This window comes from Catharus ustulatus, chromosome 32 (genome assembly GCF_009819885.2).
Source record: "Catharus ustulatus isolate bCatUst1 chromosome 32, bCatUst1.pri.v2, whole genome shotgun sequence".
NCBI classification, from domain to species: Eukaryota; Metazoa; Chordata; class Aves; order Passeriformes; family Turdidae; genus Catharus; species Catharus ustulatus.
This window is the reverse complement of record NC_046252.1, coordinates 2424827-2442911: the sequence shown is the minus strand read 5'-3', so window position 1 is coordinate 2442911 and position 18085 is coordinate 2424827. Positions and strand designations below refer to the sequence as shown.

The 18085-nt window shown below is 56.7% G+C and overlaps 1 protein-coding gene across 1 annotated transcript; it reads left to right on the top strand.

Moving 5' to 3' along the window:
- The first annotated feature begins 3067 nt into the window (after nucleotides 1-3067).
- On the top strand, nucleotides 3068-15845 carry LOC117009338 (solute carrier family 22 member 6-like). The gene is made up of 10 exons (XM_033083581.1): nucleotides 3068-3523; nucleotides 3901-4004; nucleotides 4847-5001; nucleotides 5612-5780; nucleotides 7951-8074; nucleotides 9219-9328; nucleotides 9875-10089; nucleotides 11661-11769; nucleotides 13011-13214; nucleotides 15593-15845. Exons 1-10 carry the CDS (start codon nucleotides 3143-3145, stop codon nucleotides 15660-15662), a joined length of 1641 nt encoding a protein of 546 aa, XP_032939472.1. The 5' UTR covers nucleotides 3068-3142; the 3' UTR covers nucleotides 15663-15845.
- Nucleotides 15846-18085: the final 2240 nt, after the last annotated feature.

The following is an 18085-nucleotide window of genomic DNA, read 5'->3' as shown; positions in this document are numbered from 1 at the left end:
GGCGGGCCATGGCGGGGTGGTAGCGGCGGCCGAGGGCTCCGGGCAGGGGGATCTGGGCTGGGACACCGCGAGGAACCGGGAGCCACGGGCAGGTGAATCAGACAGGTGAGTCAGACAGGTGAGGGATCGATGGAGGGATCGATGGGCCGGGCATGGAGAGCCCAGCGAGGTCAGGAGAGACAGCAAAGCTCAACTGATCAATTGATTGAGAGAAGGGCTGATCAATAGAGAGATTGGAGGTCAGGAGGTTGATCAACAGAGAGATCAAAATTAGTAAATCAACCAATAGAGGCGTTAAAGGTCAATAAATCAATCAAGAGAGCAATTAAAGGTCAAAAAATCAATCAATAGGAAGATTAAAGACCACGAGACTGATCAATAGAGACGTTAAGATTGATAAATTGATCACTAGATTATGAATCAATAACTGGATCATTGGAATGATTGATGGAGATCGTTATTCTGATTGGTTGATCATAGTTCAATAGAGACCGACTCGATGAACAGTTAATAGATTGGAGATCAATTTATTGGTACTAGAGACACACAGAGTAACTGATGGATCAATAGAGACCCCTCTAGATCAATAAATCATTGATCAAGCCATGAGTAGATTAATAGATTAATCAATAGGTCAATAGATCAATAACAGAAACACATGGATCAATAAACTAATACATAAAGAGATCGTGGACTAGTTATGATCAATCCATTATAGATAATGGGAGTCCAATAATCAATATGATCAATAATTCATCAATGGAGAAATAACTGGCTGGATTGACTGGCAGGGATCAATAGATCAATCAGTAAGTTGATTATCAGCAGATAATTGATTTGTTGACAGGCTAAGGATCAATAAACGGGCACAGGCAGGAGGAATGAATCCATTGATGGATTGATTGATTGATTGATTGATTGGCGGGTGAAGGGGGGGCCAGGGCCGAGGGATGGAGGGATGGACGGAGGGATGGACAGAGGGAGGGACAGAGGGATGGACAGAGGGAGGGACAGAGGGACAGAGGGACAGAAGGAGGGACAGAGGGACGGGCAGATGGACAGAGGGATGGACAAAAGGAGGGACAGAGGGATGGACAGAGGGAGGGACAGAGGGACGGACAGATGGACAGAGGGACGAGCAGTCCCAGAGTCCGAGCCAGAGCCCGGCAGCAGCCGAGGGAGGAGGAGGAGGAAGAGGAGGAAGAGCAGAGCAGGTGGGGATCGATTGATCGGGAGGGATCTGAGGGATTGGTGGGACAGGGGATTGATTGATTGATTGATTGATTGATCAATAGAGTGGGAGTGGCAGGGTGAGAGCTGGATCGATGAACAGATCATAGATCGATGTATTGATAGATCGGAGTGATTGATTGATCAATGGAGATCGATGATTGATAGACTGGCAGCAGACTGATCAATCACACTGACAAATCCATTGATCAATCCTTGATAGATCAGAGTGATTGATTGATCAATGGAGATCGATGATTGATAGACTGGCAGCAGACTGATCAATCAGACTGATAAATCCATTGATCAATCCATCCACACACCAGCTGATCCATCTGACAGACCAATAAATTGCTTGATTGATTGATTGATTGAGCAATTGATCGGTGATCAATAGAGGGTCCTGGGCACCGTTCGCTGCCGCTGTGGCCGAGCTGGCGACCACTCCCCAACTGCCCTCGGCCACTGCACGTCCTTCGTCCATCCCCGGCTCCAACCTCCTCCTCCTCCTCCCTCTGCCCCTTGGCCACCCCCTGGCCATCCCTGACCATCCCTTGGTCATCCCTTGGTCATCCCTTCACTGACCACCCAAACCCTCCTTGACCTCCTGACCCATCCTCTGTCCATCCCCTGACCACCCTCTGGCCGCTCCTTGACCCCTCTTTGGTCATTCCTTGACCCCCCTTTGGCCACTCTTTGACACCTCTGTGGCCATTCCTTGACCATCCCTCTCTCCCTCCCTCACCCTCTATCCCAGCTGACCATTGCTGTGTCCTTCTCTGTCCCAACTGACCATTGCCGTGTCCATCTCCATCCCAGCTGACCATTGCTGTATCCTTCTCCGTCCCAACTGACCATTGCCGTGTCCTGCTCCATCCCAGCTGACCATTGCCGTGTCCTGTTCTGTCCCAGCTGACCATTGCCGTGTCCTGTTCTGTCCCAGCTGACCATTGCCGTGTCCAGCTCCATCCCAGCTGACCATTGCTGTGTCCAGCTCTATCCCAACTGACCATTGCCGTGTCCTGCTCTATCCCAGCTGACCATTGCCGTGTCCTGTTCTGTCCCAGCTGACCATTGCCGTGTCCTGTTCTGTCCCAGCTGACCATTGCCGTGTCCAGCTCCATCCCAGCTGACCATTGCTGTGTCCAGCTCTATCCCAACTGACCATTGCTGTGTCCTGCTCCATCCCAGCTGACCATTGCCGTGTCCATCTGTATCCCAACTGACCATTGCTGTGTCCATCTTCATCCCAGCTGACCATTGCCGTGTCCAGCTCCATCCCAGCTGACCATTGCTGTGTCCTGCTCTATCCCAACTGACCATTGCCGTGTCCATCTCTGTCCCAACTGACCATTGCCATGTCCATCTCTATCCCAGCTGACCATTGCCGTGTCCATCTCCATCCCAGCTGACCATTGCTGTGTCCTGCTCTGTCCCAACTGACCATTGCTGTGTCCTGCTCTATCCCAGCTGACCATTGCCGTGTCCTGCTCTATCCCAACTGACCATTGCCGTGTCCTGCTCTATCCCAGCTGACCATTGCCATGTCCATCCCTATCCCAACTGACCATTGCCATGTCCTGTTCTGTCCCAGCTGACCATCGCCGTGTCTAGCTCTATCCCAACTGACCATTGCCGTGTCCTGCTCCATCCCAGCTGACCATTGCCGTGTCCAGCTCTGTCCCAGCTGACCGATACCATGTCCATCTCTATCCCAGCTGACCATTGCTGTGTCCATCTCTGTCCCAGCTGACCATTGCCGTGTCCTGCTCTATCCCAACTGACCATTGCTGTGTCCAGCTCCATCCCAGTTGACCATTGCCGTGTCCAGCTCCATCCCAGCTGACCAGTGCCGTGTCCATCTCTATCCCAGCTGACCAGTGCCGTGTCCAGCCCCGTCCCCTCTCCGGCCATGTCCTTCGTGGAGCTGCTGGCCCGCCTGGGCGGCATGGGCCGTTTCCAGGTGACGTACGTGGCCGCGCTGGCCGTGCCGCTGCTCATGCTGGCCAGCCACAACCTCCTGCAGAACTTCACGGCCGGCGTCCCCGAGCACCACTGCCGGCCGCGGGCTGCGGCCAACGGCAGCAGCGTCCCCCTGGCCGTGTCCATCCCCTGGGAGCGGCGCCGGCCCCAGCGCTGCCGCCGCTTCCTGGAGCCCCAGTGGCACCTGCTGGACACCAACGGCTCGGCCAACGCTGCGGCCAACGGCTCGGCCGGACACGCGGCCACCGAGCCCTGCCATGATGGATGGACCTACCTGGATGGCATCTTCAGGGACACCATTGTCACCGAGGTGAGGGGACATGGTGGGGTCACCGAGGTGAGGGGACACGGCGGGGTCATCGAGGTGAGGGGACAGCGGGGTCATTGAGGGTGAGGGGACACAGTGGGGTCACCGAGGTGAGGGGTCACTGTGGGGTCATTGAGGTGAGGGGCCATGGTGGGGTCATCGAGGTGAGGGGACATGGTGGGGTCACTGAGGTGAGGGGACACAGTGGGGTCATCAAGGTGAGGGGACACTGTGGGGTCACTGAGGTGAGGGGACAGTGGGGGTCATTGAGATGAGGGGACATGGTGGGGTCACCAAGGTGAGGGAGGATGGCGGTGTCCTTGTGGTGACCCATGATGACCCCCTGGTGACCCCGCGTGACCCCGTGTCCCTCCCTGCAGTGGGACCTGGTGTGTGACTCGCAGAAGCTGCGGCAGGTGGCCCAGTCCATCTACATGGCCGGGATCCTGGTGGGCTCCTGCCTCTTCGGGGTCCTGTCCGACAAGTGCGTGCTGCTGGACTGGGAGCGACTGGGAGGGAGCTGGGAGGGACTGGGAGGGAGCTGGGAGAGTCTGGGAGAGACTGGGAGGGACTGGGAGGGACTGGGAGGGACTGGGAGAGACTGGGAGTGACTGGGAGTGACTGGGAGCGGCTGGGAGGGACTGGGAGAGACTGGGAGGGACTGGGAGGGAGCTGGGAGGGACTGGGAGGGAGCTGGGAGGGACTGGGAGAGACTGGGAGGGAACTGGGAGAGACTGGGAGAGACTGGGAGGGACTGGGAGCGACTGGGAGGGAGCTGGGAGGGAGCTGGGAGGGACTGGGAGGGACTGGGAGCGACTGGAAGGGACTGGGAGTGACTGGGAGGGACTGGAAGGGAGCTGGGAGGAACTGGGAGGGACTGGGAGGGAACTGGGAGGGAGCTGGGAGCGACTGGAAGGGACTGGGAGAGACTGGGAGGGAGCTGGGAGTGACTGGGAGTGACTGGGAGGGACTGGGAGTGACTGGAAGAGACTGGGAGAGACTGGGAGGGACTGGGAGGGACTGGGAGGGAGCTGGGAGGGACTGGGAGTGACTGGGAGGGACTGGGAGGGACTGGGAGGGAACTGGAAGAGACTGGGAGAGACTGGGAGGGACTGGGAGGGACTGGGAGGGAACTGGGAGAGACTGGGAGGGACTGGGAGGGAACTGGGAGGGACTGGGATGGACTGGGAGGGTCTGGGAAGGGGGACAGGGCCAGCGTGTTCCCTTCTCTCTGGTCCCCGCTGTCCCAGTGCTCCCAGTGCTCCCCACATCCCCCATCCCAGCGCTCCCAGTTCCCCCAGCGCTCCCAGTTCCGTGTCCCCGCAGGTTCGGCCGCCGGGCGCTGCTCTCCTGGTGTTACCTGCAGCTCGGGGCCATGGGGGTGGGCACGGCCGCCGCCCCCTCCCTCCCCGTTTATTGCGTTTGTCGCTTCCTGACCGGGCTGGCCATGGCCGGGGTGTCCCTGAACTCGGCCTCGCTCTGTGAGACCCCAAAAATCCGGGAGGGACCCCAAAAAACCGGGGAGGGACCCTAAAAAACCGGGGAGGGACCCCAAAAACCGGGAGGGATCCCAAAAACCCGGGAGGGACCCCAAAAACCGGGAGGGACCCCTCAAAATGGGGAGGGACCCCAAAAACTGAGGAGGGACCCCAAAAAACCGGGGAGGGACCCCAAAAACCAGGGAGGGACCCCAAAAACTGGGGAGGGATCCCAAAAACTGGGGAGGGACCCCAAAAACTGGGAGGGACCCCAAAAACTGGGAAGGGACCCATGGAAGGGTCCCAACCCCACTTACCCTGCCCCACTGACCCCAACCCCAATGACCCCACTGGCCCCAAACCCAATGACCCCAACCCCACTGACCCCAAACCAAACCCACTGACCCCAACCCCAATGATCCAAACCCCACTGACCCCACTGACCCCAACCCCAATGACCCCAACCCCAATGACCCCAACCCCACTGACCCCAAACCAAACCCACTGACCCCAACCCAACGCCAATAACCCCAACCCCACTGACCCCACCCTGACCCCCTGGCCCTGCCCTGACCCCACCCTGACCCCACCCTGACCCCATCCCTGACCCCAGGCATGGAGTGGATCCCGACAGAGGCCCGGGCCATCGTGGGCACCATCAATGGCTACTGCTACACCCTGGGCCAGTTCGTGCTGGCGGCCGCGGCCTTCGCGCTCCCGCGCTGGCGGCAGCTGCAGCTCGCCGTGTCCCTGCCCTTCTTCGGCTTCTTCCTCTACTCCTGGTACGGGGCGGGGCCAGCACGGGCTCCGGCCTGGGGTCCGGCCTGGTGTCCGGCCTGGTGTCCAGTCCGGTGTCCGGCCTGGTGTCCGGTCTGGTGTCCGGTCTGGTGTTCATCCACAGGATCCATCCCCACTGTCCATCCCAGTGTCCATCCCAGAGTCCAGTCTGGTGTCCATTCTGGTGTCCATCCACAGTATCCATCCCCACTGTCCATCCCAGTGTCCAGTCTGGTGTCCAGTCCTGCTGTCCATCCCCAGTGTCCATCCCAGAGTCTGGCCTGGTGTCCAGTCTGGTGTCCACTCTGGTGTCCATTCCCGATGTCCATCCCGATGTCCATCCCAGTGTCCATCCCAGTGTCCAGTCAAGTGTCCAACCTAGTGTCCGACCTGGTGTCCATCCCCAGTGTCCATCCCAGAGTCTGGCCTGGTGTCCAGTCTGATGTCCATCCCAGTGTCCATTCCCAGTGTCCATCCCCAGTGTCCATCCCAGTGTCCAGTCTGGTGTCCAGTCTGGTGTCCAGTCCTGCTGTCCATCCCCAGTGTCCAGTCCTGCTGTCCATCCTCAGTGTCCATCCCAGAGTCTGGCCTGGTGTCCAGTCTGGTGTCCAGTACAGTGTCCATTCCCGGTGTCCATCCCGGTGTCCATCCCAGTGTCCATTCCAGTGTCCAGTCAAGTGTCCAACCTAGTGTCCAGTCCTGTTGTCCATTCCCAGTGTCCATCCCCAGTGTCCATCCTAGTGTCCATCCCCAGTGTCCATCCCAGTGTCCATCCCAGTGTCCAGTTCTGCTGTCCATCCCAGTGTCTAGTTCTGCTGTCCATCCCCAGTGTCCCTCCCCAGTGTCCATCCTAGTGTCCATCCCCAGTGTCCATCCCCAGTGTCCATCCTAGTGTCCATTCCCAGTGTCCATCCCCAGTGTCCATCCCAGTGTCCAGTCTGGTGTCCATCCCAGTGTCCATTCCCAGTGTCCATTCCAGTGTCCATTCCAGTGTCCAACCTAGTGTCCAGTCCTGTTGTCCATCCCCAGTGTCCCTCCCCAGTGTCCATCCTAGTGTCCATCCCAGTGTCCATCCCCAGTGCCCATCCCAGTGTCCATCCCAGTGTCCAACACAGTGTCCATCCCCAGTGTCCATTCCAGTGCCCATCCCAGTGTCCATCCCCAGTGTCCATTCCCGGTGTCCATCCCAGTCTCCACCCCAGTGTCCAGTCTGGTGTCCAGTCCTGCTGTCCATCCCCAGTGTCCAGTCCTGCTGTCCATCCCCAGTGTCCATCCCAGAATCTGGCCTGGTGTCCAGTCTGGTGTCCAGTCTGGTGTCCATTCCCGGTGTCCATCCCAGTGTCCATCCCAGTGTCCATTCCAGTGTCCAGTCAAGTGTCCAACCTAGTGTCCAGTCCTGTTGTCCATTCCCAGTGTCTAGTTCTGCTGTCCATCCCCAGTGTCCCTCCCCAGTGTCCATCCCAGTGTCCATCCTAGTGTCCATTCCCAGTGTCCATCCCCAGTGTCCATCCCAGTGTCCATCCCCAGTGTCTAGTTCTGCTGTCCATCCCCAGTGTCCATCCCCAGTGTCCATCCCAGTGTCCATCCCCAGTGTCCGTGCCCCCCCAGTTCGGGATTTTTGGGGTGCTGACCCCCCCAGTTTGGGGTCGGTGGGATTTTTGGGGTGCTGACCCCCCAATTTGGGGTCGGTGGGATTTTTGGGGTGCTGACCCCCCCAATTTGGGGTCGGTGGGATTTTTGGGGTGCTGACCCCCCCAGCTGGGGTCGGTGGGATTTTTGGGGTGCTGACCCCCCCAATTCGGGATTTTCGGGGTGCTGATCCCCCCAATTTGGGGTCGGTGGGATTTTTGGGGTGCTCAGCCCCCCCATTTGGGGTCGGTGGGATTTTTGGGGTGCTGACCCCCCCAGCTGGGGGTCGGTGGGATTTTTGGGGTGCTGACCCCCCCCAATTCGGGATTTTTGGGGTGCTCAGCCCCCCCATTTGGGGTCGGTGGGATTTTCGGGGTGCTGATCCCCCCAATTTGGGGTCGGTGGGATTTTTGGTGTCTGACCCCCCCCATTTGGGGTCGGTGGGATTTTCGGGGTGCTGACCCCCCCAGCTGGGGGTCGGTGGGATTTTCGGGGTGCTGACCCCCCCAATTCGGGATTTTTGGGGTGCTGACCCCCTGTCCCCAGGCTGTACGTGGAGTCCGCGCGCTGGCAGGTGACCTCGGGCAGACCCGACCTGGCCCTGCGGGGGCTCCGCAAGGTCGCGCGGGTCAACGGCCGCAAGGAGGAGGGGGACAAACTCAGCGAGGAGGTGGGGACGGGGCTGGGGGTCCCCCAGGTCCCGCTGAACCCCCAAATCCCCTTGATCTGCCCCTAAATCCCCGCTCAGTTCAGACTGATCCCTGACCCGCCCCGATCTTCGGGGGGTCCCCAAATCCCCCCCTGTGCTCCCGTGGATCCCCCAAATCCCCCCCTGTGCTCCCGTGGATCCCCCTCGGCCTCGATCCACCCAGATCCCCCCTGTCAGATCACCGTGATTCCCCCCCGGACCCCTCTGATCCCCCCCCAGACCCCTCTGATCCCCCCCAGACCCCTCTGATTCCCCCTGGATCCTCCCACGACCCCTCAGGTTGCCCCCAGTCCCCCCAGACCCCTCTGAGTCCCCCCAGACCCCTCAGATTCCCCCCAGACCCCCTCCCCGCTCCCCCTAGACCCTTCTGATCCCCTCCAGACCCCTCTGAGTCCCCCCAGACCCCTCAGATGTCCCCCAGACCCCTCTGATTCCCTCTGGATTCCCCCATGACTCCTCAGGTTCCCCCCAGCCCTCCCGGACCCTTTTGATCCCCCCTAGACCCCTCAGATCCCCCCCAGACCACCCCCCCGCTGCCCCCGGACCCTCTCGGACTCCCCTGGACCCCTCTGATCCCCTCCAGACCCCTCTGATCCCCCCCAGACCCTTCTGAATCCCTCCAGACCCCTCAGATCCCCCCTAGACCCCTCTGATTCCCCCCGGATCCCCCCCAGACCCCTCTGAGTCCCCCCAGACCCCTCAGATCCCACCCGGACCCCTCTGATCCCCCTCAGATTTTCCCCCGGACCGCCCCCCGTTGCCCCCGGACCCTCCCGGACCCCCCCGGACCCTTCTGATCCCCCCCAGACCCCTCTGAATCCCTCCAGACCCCTCTGAGTCCCCCCAGACCCCTCAGATCTCCCCTAGACCCTTCTGAATCCCTCCAGACCCCTCAGATCCCCCTTGGATCCCTCGAATTCCCCCCCGGAAACTCCTTGAATCCCCTCCAGATCACCTGGATCCCCCCCCACGACCCCTCAGGTCCTCCCCGGACCCCTCAGATTCCCCCCCGGACCCCTCAGATCCCCCCCGGACCCCGTCCCCGGTCCCCCCCGGACCCCCCCGACCCCTCCCCGCTCCCCCCGACCCTCCCCGCTCTCCGCAGGCTCTCCGCTCCCTGGTGCTCCGGGAGCCGCCGCTGCCGGGCGGGGCCGTGGCCGCGCTGGTCCGGACCCCCGGCATGAGGACGGTGTCGTGCGGGGTCGCCTTCGTCTGGTGCGTGCGGCAAAAAACTCCTTTTTTGGGGGAAAAGTCGCTGTTTGGGGGGAAAACGCAATTTGGGGGGGGGGAAAAAACCACATTTCGGGGAAAGAAACCATCAATTTTTGGGTAAAAGTCGCTGTTTTTTGGGGCTAAAAGTCAATTTCTGAGGGAAAAAATCCCCCGACCTTCTGGGGCAAATGTTCATTTATTGGGGAAACTCCTTCACTTGTTGGGAAAAAATCCTTTTGGGGAAAAAAGGCATTTGAGGGGAGAAATCCCCAACTTTTTTGGGAAAACACCTCGGGTTTTGAGCAAGAAACCTTTGAGGGAAGCAATCAACTTCTGTAGGGGGCAGAAAACAGCTTTTGGGGTGAAATCTCCCATCTTTGTAGGGGAAAAAAAACTTTCTGGGGGCAAACTCACAACTTTTGGGGTTAAAAAAAAAAAATCATCCCTTGGGACCAACCCCCACCTTTTAGAACAATTTTTTTTGGGCCAAGCCGCGTTTTTGGGAGGTTTTTGGGAGGTTCCGGTGCCGATCTCTCGGGTTTTGCGCAGGTTCTCCACCAGCTTCGCCTATTACGGGCTGGCCATGGACCTGCAGAGCTTCGGCTTCAACGTGTACCTGAGCCAGGTGGTGTTCGGGGCCGTGGACATCCCGGCCAAGCTCCTGTCCGTGCTCGCCATCTCCTGCCTGGGCCGGCGCCCGGCGCAGGGCGGGTCCCTGGCGCTCGCCGGGCTCTGCATCCTCGGCAACATCTTCGTGCCCAGCGGTGAGAGGGGAGAGGGTGGGGAGGGTGGGGAGGGGATGGAGAGGGTGGAGAGGGATGGAGAGGGTGGAGAGGGGATGGAGGGGATGGAGGGGATGGAGAGGGGATGGAGGGGATGGGAGGGATGGAGGGGATGGAGAGGGGATGGAGAGGATGGGGAGGGATGGAGAGGGATGGGAGGGGATGGGGAGGGATGGAGAGGGGATGGAGAGGGGATGGAGGGGATGGAGAGGGGATGGATGAGATGGGGGGGATGGAGAGGGGATGGATGAGATGGGGGGGATGGAGAGGGGATGGAGAGGGGATGGAGAGGGGATGGGGAGGGATGGAGAGGGGATGGAGAGGGGATGGAGAGGGTGGGGAGGGTGGGGAGGGGATGGAGAGGGTGGGGAGGGTGGGGAGGGGATGGAGAGGATGGAGAGGGGATGGAGAGGGGATGGAGGGGATGGAGAGAGTGGGGAGGGATGGAGAGGGATGGAGAGGGGATGGAGGGGATGGATGGGAGGGGATGGGGAGGGATGGAGAGGGATGGGAGGGGATGGGGAGGGATGGAGAGGGGATGGAGGGGATGGATGGGAGGGGATGGGGAGGGATGGAGAGGGGATGGGGAGGGGATAGAGGGGATGGAGAGGGGATGGAGAGGGGATGGAGAGGGTGGAGAGGGGATGGGGAGGGATGGAGAGGGGATGGAGAGGGGATGGAGAGGGGATGGAGAGGGTGGAGAGGGGATGGAGAGGGGATGGAGAGGGTGGGGAGGGATGGAGGGGATGGAGAGGGGATGGAGAGGGTGGGGAGGGATGGAGGGGATGGAGAGGGGATGGAGAGGGGATGGAGAGGGGATGGAGAGGGTGGGGAGGGATGGAGGGGATGGAGAGGGGATGGAGAGGGGATGGAGAGGGGATGGAGAGGGGATGGGAGAGACCAGGAGGGGATGGAGAGGGGACGGGAGGATGGCAAAGGAATGGAGGAGGGAGGGACAATGGGATGAGGGAGGGAGGATGAAGGAAGGGATGGAGGGATGGAGAGAGGGATGGGATGAGGGAGGGATGAGAGGGATGGAGGGACAGATGGACAGTGGAGGACAGAAGGATGGATGATGAATGAGGTGTGGGGATGATGGGGTGGAGGATGGAGGACACAGATGAGGGATGGTGAAGAACCATCAGTGGGATGCAGGGTCACTGGAGGAGGGGTCACTGCGGGGGTGAGGGGTCATCGGGTACACAGGGTCACTGAGGGGACACAGGGGCACTGAGAGGGGACACAGGGTCACTGAGAGGGGACACAGGGTCACTGTGGGGGGACACAGGGGCACTGAGGGGGACACACAGGGTCAGTGTGGGGGGGCACAGGGTCACTGAGGGGACACAGGGTCACTGTGGGGGGACACAGGGGCACTGTGGAGTGAGGTGACCCCAGCTGGTCACACCATGGGGGGAGGTGACCCCAGCTGACCCCAGCTGGTCACACCACGGGGGGAGGTGACCCCAGCTGACCCCAGGAGGTCACACCACGAGGGGAGGTGACCCCAGCTGACCCCAGGGCTCCCGGGGGTGACGCTGTGGCCCCCCCAGAGCTGCCAGCGCTCCGCATGGCCTTGGCCGTCATCGGCAAAGGTGCCTTGGCCGCGTCCTTCAACTGCGCCTTCATCTTCACCGGGGAGCTCTTCCCCACCGTCATCAGGTGAGTGTGGCCTTGTCCCCGTGTGCCAGGGACGGTCACTGGGGGGTCACTGTCCAGTCACTGTCCAGTCAGTGTCCATTGATTGTCCGGTCACTGTCCTGTCATTGTCTGGTCACTGGGTGGTCACTGTCCTGTCAGTGTCCATTGATTGTCCACTCACTGTCCAGTCATTGTCCAGTCGTTGTCCAGTCATTGTCCTGTCATTGTCCTGTCAGTGTCTGGTCACTGGGTGGTCACTGGGTGGTCACTGTCCAGTCAGTGTCCTGTCATTGTCTGGTCACTGTCCATTGATTGTCTTGTCATTGTCCATTGATTGTCCTGTCAATGTCCTGTCATTGTCTGGTCACTGGGTGGTCACTGTCCAGTCATTGTCATTGATTGTCCTGTCGCTGTCCAGTCACTGTCCATCGATTGTCCCATCACTATCCTGTCATTGTCCGGTCACTGGGTGGTCACTGAGTGGTCACTGTCCAGTCAGTGTCATTGATTGTCCATCACCATCCGCTCATTGTCCACTCATTGTCCTGTCATTGTCCAGTCAGTGTCCATTGATTGTCCTCACTGTCCAGTCATTGTCCATTGATTGTCCTGTCAGTGTCCTGTCATTGTCTGGTCACTGGGTGGTCACTGGGTGGTCACTGTCCTGTCATTGTCCATTGATTGTCCTGTCACTGTCCAGTCACTGTCTGGTCACTGGGTGGTCACTGTCCAGTCACTGTCCTGTCACCGTCCAGTGATTGTCCATCACTATCCGGTCACTGTCCACTCATGGTCCGGTCATTGTCTATTGATTGTCCATCACCATCCGGTCACTGTCCACTCACTGTCCGGTCATTGTCCATCACCATGTGGTCACCAACCCAATCTCCATTAACCCAGCCCCTCATTACCCTCATTAACCCCCATTAACCCCCATTAACCCCTCGTTACCCCCTAATTACCCCTTGTTAACCCTTCATTAACCCCTCATTACCCCCTAATTACCCTCCATTACCCCCTAATTACCCCTCATTACCCCTAATTACCCCCATTAACCCCTCGTTACCCCCTAATTACCCTCCATTAACCCCTCATTAACCCCTCGCTACCCCCATTAACCCTCCATTAACCCCTCATTACCCCTCATTACCCCCCAATTCCCCCCATCCCCCCCTAATTACCCCTAATTACCCCCATTACCCCCTCATTACCCCTAATTACCCCTAATTACCCCCACTAACGCCGCTCCCCGCGCCCCCCAGGCAGACGGGCATGGGGCTGGGGGGCACGCTGGCCCGCGTGGGGGGCATGGTGGCCCCGCTGGTGCGGCTGACGGCCGAGGTGGCCCCGGCGCTGCCCTTGGTCATTTACGGGGTGGCCCCGGTGGTGTCGGCGCTGGCCACGGCTGCGCTGCCCGAGACGCGGCACACGGCGCTGCCCGAGACCGTGCGGGACGTGGAGAGGAGGTGAGGGACCCCCGACCCAAATCCCTGGGACCCCAGACCCAAAATCCCTGGGACCCCAGACCCAAAATCCCTGGGACCCCAGACCCAAAATCCTCCTGGGACCCCAAAATCCCCTGGGACCCCCGACCCAAATCCCAGGGACCCCCGACCCAAAATACCAGGGACCCCAGACCCAAAATCTCAGGGACACCCGACCCAAATCCCAGGGACCCCAGACCCAAAATCCATGGGACCTCAGACCCAAACCCCCTGGGACCCCGGACCCAAATCCCCTGGGAGCCCCAACCCAAAATCCCAGGGACCCCAGACCCAAAATCCCCTGGGACCCCAGACCCAAAATCTCAGGGACCCCAGACCCAAAATCTCAGGGACCCCAGACCCAAATCCCTGGGACCCCAGACCCAAATACCTGGGACCCCAACCCAAAATCCCAGGGACCCCCAACCCAAAATTCCCTGGGAGCCCAGACCCAAAATCCCATGGACCCCAAAATACCAGGGACCCCAGACCCAAAATCCCCATGGGACCCCAGACCCAAAATCCCCAGGGACCCCAGACCCAAAATCCCAGGGACCCCCGACCCAAAATCCCCTGGCATCCCGGGGGCTGATCCCTGTTTTGGGCTGGGATTGGTTCTTTTGGGAACCCCGAGAGATTTGGGGTCAAAGAGGGATAAAGGAGGTTTGGGGTTGGGATGGAAATTTGGGGATGGGATGGAGGTGTTGGGGCAGGGCTGGGAGGGTTTGGGGTTTGTTTGGAGGGTTTGGGATGAAAATTTGGGGTTGGGTTGGAGGTTTGGGGTTTAGGATGGAGGATTTGGGGTTGGGTTTGGGGTTTGGGATGGAGGTCTGGGGCTGGGTTTGGGAGTTTTGGGGTTGGGTTTGGGGTTGGGTTTTGGCTCAGCCCTGTGAGCTCTGATCCCCCCAGGGCCGGGAAGCTCCGGGACGTCGCCGTCCCCCTGTGCAGGGCTGGGAATTTTGGGGTTGGGTTTGGAGGATTTGGGTTTGGGTTTGGGGTTGGATTTGGGGTTTGGATTTGGAGTTGGGTTTGGGGTTGGATTTGGGGTTGGTTTTGGGATTGGGTTTTGGGGTCGTTTTGGCTCAGCACTGGGAATTTCAGTTCCCCAGGGCCGGGAAACTCCGGGACGCCGCCGTGTGCAGGGCTGGGAATTCTGGGGTTTAGGATGGAGGATTTGGGTTTGGGTTTGGAGGATTTGGGTTTGGAGGATTTGAGGTTGGGTTTGGGGTTGGATTTGGGGTTGGTTTTGGCTCAGCCCCGGGAATTTTGCTCCCCCCAGGGCCGGGAAGCTCCAGGATGTCGCCGTCCCCCTGTGCAGGGCTGGGAATTTTGGGGTTGGGTTTGGAGGATTTGGGTTTGGGGTTTGGGGTTGGGTTTTGGGTTGGGTTTGGCTCAGCCCTGTGAGTTCTGCTCCCCCCAGGGCCGGGAAGCTCCAGGATGTCGCCGTCCCCCTGTGCAGGGCTGGGAGTTCTGGGGTTGGGTTTGGAGGATTTGGGTTTGGGGTTTGGGGTTGGATTTGGGGTTGGGGTTTAGGATGAAGGATTTGGGGTTTGGATTTGGAGTTGGGTTTGGGGTTGGATTTGGGGTTGGTTTTGGGATTGGGTTTTGGGGTCGTTTTGGCTCAGCACTGGGAATTTCGCTTCCCCAGGGCCGGGAAGCTCCGCGACGCCGCCGTCGCCGTCCCCCTGCGCAGGGCTGGGAGTTTTGGGGTTGTGTTTGGGGTTGGTTTGGGGTTGGGTTTGAGTTTTGGGGTTGGGATGCAGTTTTGGGGTTGGGTTTGGGGTTGGGTTTGAGTTTTGGGGTTGGGATGCAGTTTTGGGGTTGGGTTTGGGGTTGTTTTGGGATTGGTTTTGGCTCAGCCCCGGGAATTTTTGTCCCCCAGGGCCGGGAAGCTCCGCGCCGCCGCCGTGTGCAGGGCTGGGAGTTTTGGGGTTGGGTTTGGGGTTTAGGATGGAGGATTTGGGTTTGGGATGCAGTTTTGGGGTTGTTTTGGGGAGGATTTGGGTCAGACCCGGGAATTTTGCTCCCCCCAGGGCCGGGAAGCTCCGCGACGCCGCCGTCGCCGTCCCTGTGTGCAGGGCTGGGAATTTTGGGGTTGTGTTTGGGGTTTGGGATGGAGGATTTGGGGTTTGGATTTGGGGTTCGGGGTTGTTTTGGGATTGGTTTTGGCTCAGCACTGGGAATTTCGGTCCCCCAGGGCCGGGAAGCTCCGCGACGCCGCCGTCGCCGTCCCCCTGTGCAGGGCTGGGAGTTTTGGGGTTGTGTTTGGGGTTTAGGATGAAGGATTTGGGTTGGGTTTGGGGTTTGGGGTTGTTTTGGGGTTGGTTTTGGCTCAGCCCCGGGAATTTTGCTCCCCCCAGGGCCGGGAAGCTCCGCGACGCCGCCGTCGCCGTCCCCCTGCGCAGCCCCCGGAGCGAGGACGGAGCCTGAGCGGGGCCGGGACCCCCGGGGGGGTTTGGGGTCCCTGGGCCCCCCCAGCCCCTCCCCAAGATTCGATTATTTATTGGATCCCAGCCAATCAATCGATCGATCAATCAATAGAATTATTTATTGACTCCCAATAAATGAATAAAGAACTAAGTTGGATTATTTATTGGATCCCAATAAATAAATAAACAATTAAATAAATAAACAAATAGGATTATTATTTCTTGAAAGCCAATAAATAAATAGATAAATAAATAAATTCAATTGTTTACTGAATCCCAAATAAAAAATAAATAAATAGAATTGTTTATTGAATCCCAGTCAATCAATCATTTCAATTTTTTATTGGATCTCAGTAGATAAATAAATAAATTCAATTATTTACTGAATCCCAATAAAACATAAATTATCTCAATTATTTACTGAATCCCAGTAAATAAATAAACTCAATTATTTATTGAATCCCAATTTAAAAAACAAAAAAAAATTGGATTATTCATTGAATCCCCAAAAAATTAAATAAATAAATTGAATTATTTATTGAATCTCAATCAATCAATAAATAAATTGAATTATTTATTGAATCTCAATAAATTCATTAAAACTTTGGGGATCCCGAGCTCGTTAACGAGCGTTAATTGGGATTAATTGGGATCCTGCTCGTTCCCCTTTGCCCCAATTCTGGAGCTTTGGCTGCAGAACAAATCTGGGATTAATTCACATTTCCTGCAGGGAGACAAAACCCAAACGGGGCAGATTTCACCCCAAAAACAAAAAACAAAAACAAAACAAACAAAAAAAAAAAACCCAAAGGGTGGGAAAAGCTCAGAACAGCCCAACCCCAAATCTGGGATTTTTCACCCCAAAATTCAGAATTTCCTCCCCCAAAATTCAGGATTTCCTCCCCCAAAATTCAGGATTTCCTCCCCCAAAATTCAGGATTTCCACCCCCAAAATTCAGGATTTCCACCCCAAAATTCAGAATTTCCTCCACCAAAATTCAGAATTTCCTCCCCAATTCCCCCGTGCTCTCCCATCCCCATTTCTGCACCAAAATCTCTCGGTTTTGCCCCAAGATTTCAACATTTTGCCCCAATTCCTCCATTTTTGCAAAAATCCTCAATTTTCACCCTAAAACTCCTCAATTTTCACCCCTCAAATCCCCAATTTCTGCCCCAAATCCCCAATTTTCACCCCAAAAATTCTCATTTTCTTCTCCTCAAACCCCCATTTTTTTCTCATTTTTATTTCCCCAAATTCCCATTTCATTCCCCCAAATTCCCATTTATTTGCCCAATTTCCCCCCCCATTTTTATTCCCCCAAATCTCCATTTTTCCCCCCATTTTTCCCCCCCAAAATTCCCATTTTTCCCCACACAAACCCCTCTCACTCCGTTTTTTATTTGGATTTTTATTACGAAATCGGAGCCGTTTTGGTGCCGTTTCTGAGTCCCCACAGGACACAACCGGGGGGGGATTTTGGGCTCAATTTTCCCCTTTTTGGGACAGTTCAGTGAGGAAAAAAATCCCAAATTTCAGCGGTTTGGGAATTCTGGGCACTCTGGGGCAGCTTTGGGGAAATTTCTGAGATTTTTGGGGTAATTTTTGTGATTTTTGGGATAATTTTTGTGATTTTTGGGGTAATTTCTGTGATTTTTGGGATAATTTCTGTGATTTTGGGGTTTTATTTCACAGGTTTTTTGGGATATTTTGGATTTTACAAATGAATTTTGGGGATGTTTTCATTATTTTTGGGGTTATTTGGTTATTTTGGGGTGGTTTTGGTGCTTTTTAAATTTTTTTTTTTTTTTGGGTTCCTTTGGTCATTTTGGGGATATTTCAGTTTTTTATTTTTTAAATTATTTTGGTCATTTTGGGCAACTTGGGGCTATTTCAGAACTTTTGGGATTGTTTCATTTTATGCATTGTTTTGCCCATTTATTGGGTGATTTGTGATTTTTTTTCCATTTTTGGGATTTATTTCCCCATTTTTGGGGTAATTTTGGCCATTTTTTGGGTGATTTTCCCATTTTTGGGGAGATTTTCCCAATTTTGGGGGGATTTTTTTCCTGTTTTTGGGGTTTTTTCCCCCATTTTTTGAGGTTTTTTTCCCCATTTTTGGGATTTTTTCCCGTTTTTGGGTTTTTTTTCCCCATTTCTGGGCCCATCCCGGGCTGGGGGAGGGGCACTCGGAGGTAGCTGCTTTAAATTCATTTCTTTTTGTTTATTTTTGTTTTTTTAGGTTTTTTTTAAGAAAAGCAGGCACATTCAGTCCAGGGGACCCAGGGAGGGAAAATTTGGGATTTTTTTGGGGGGAATTTGGGGAATTTTGGGGGCCCCTCCCCCCCCAGCAGCCAAAAGGGGATTTTAAAAAAAAAATAAAAATTAAAAAAATGAAATTCAACCTGGGGGTGGGAGGGGAAAAC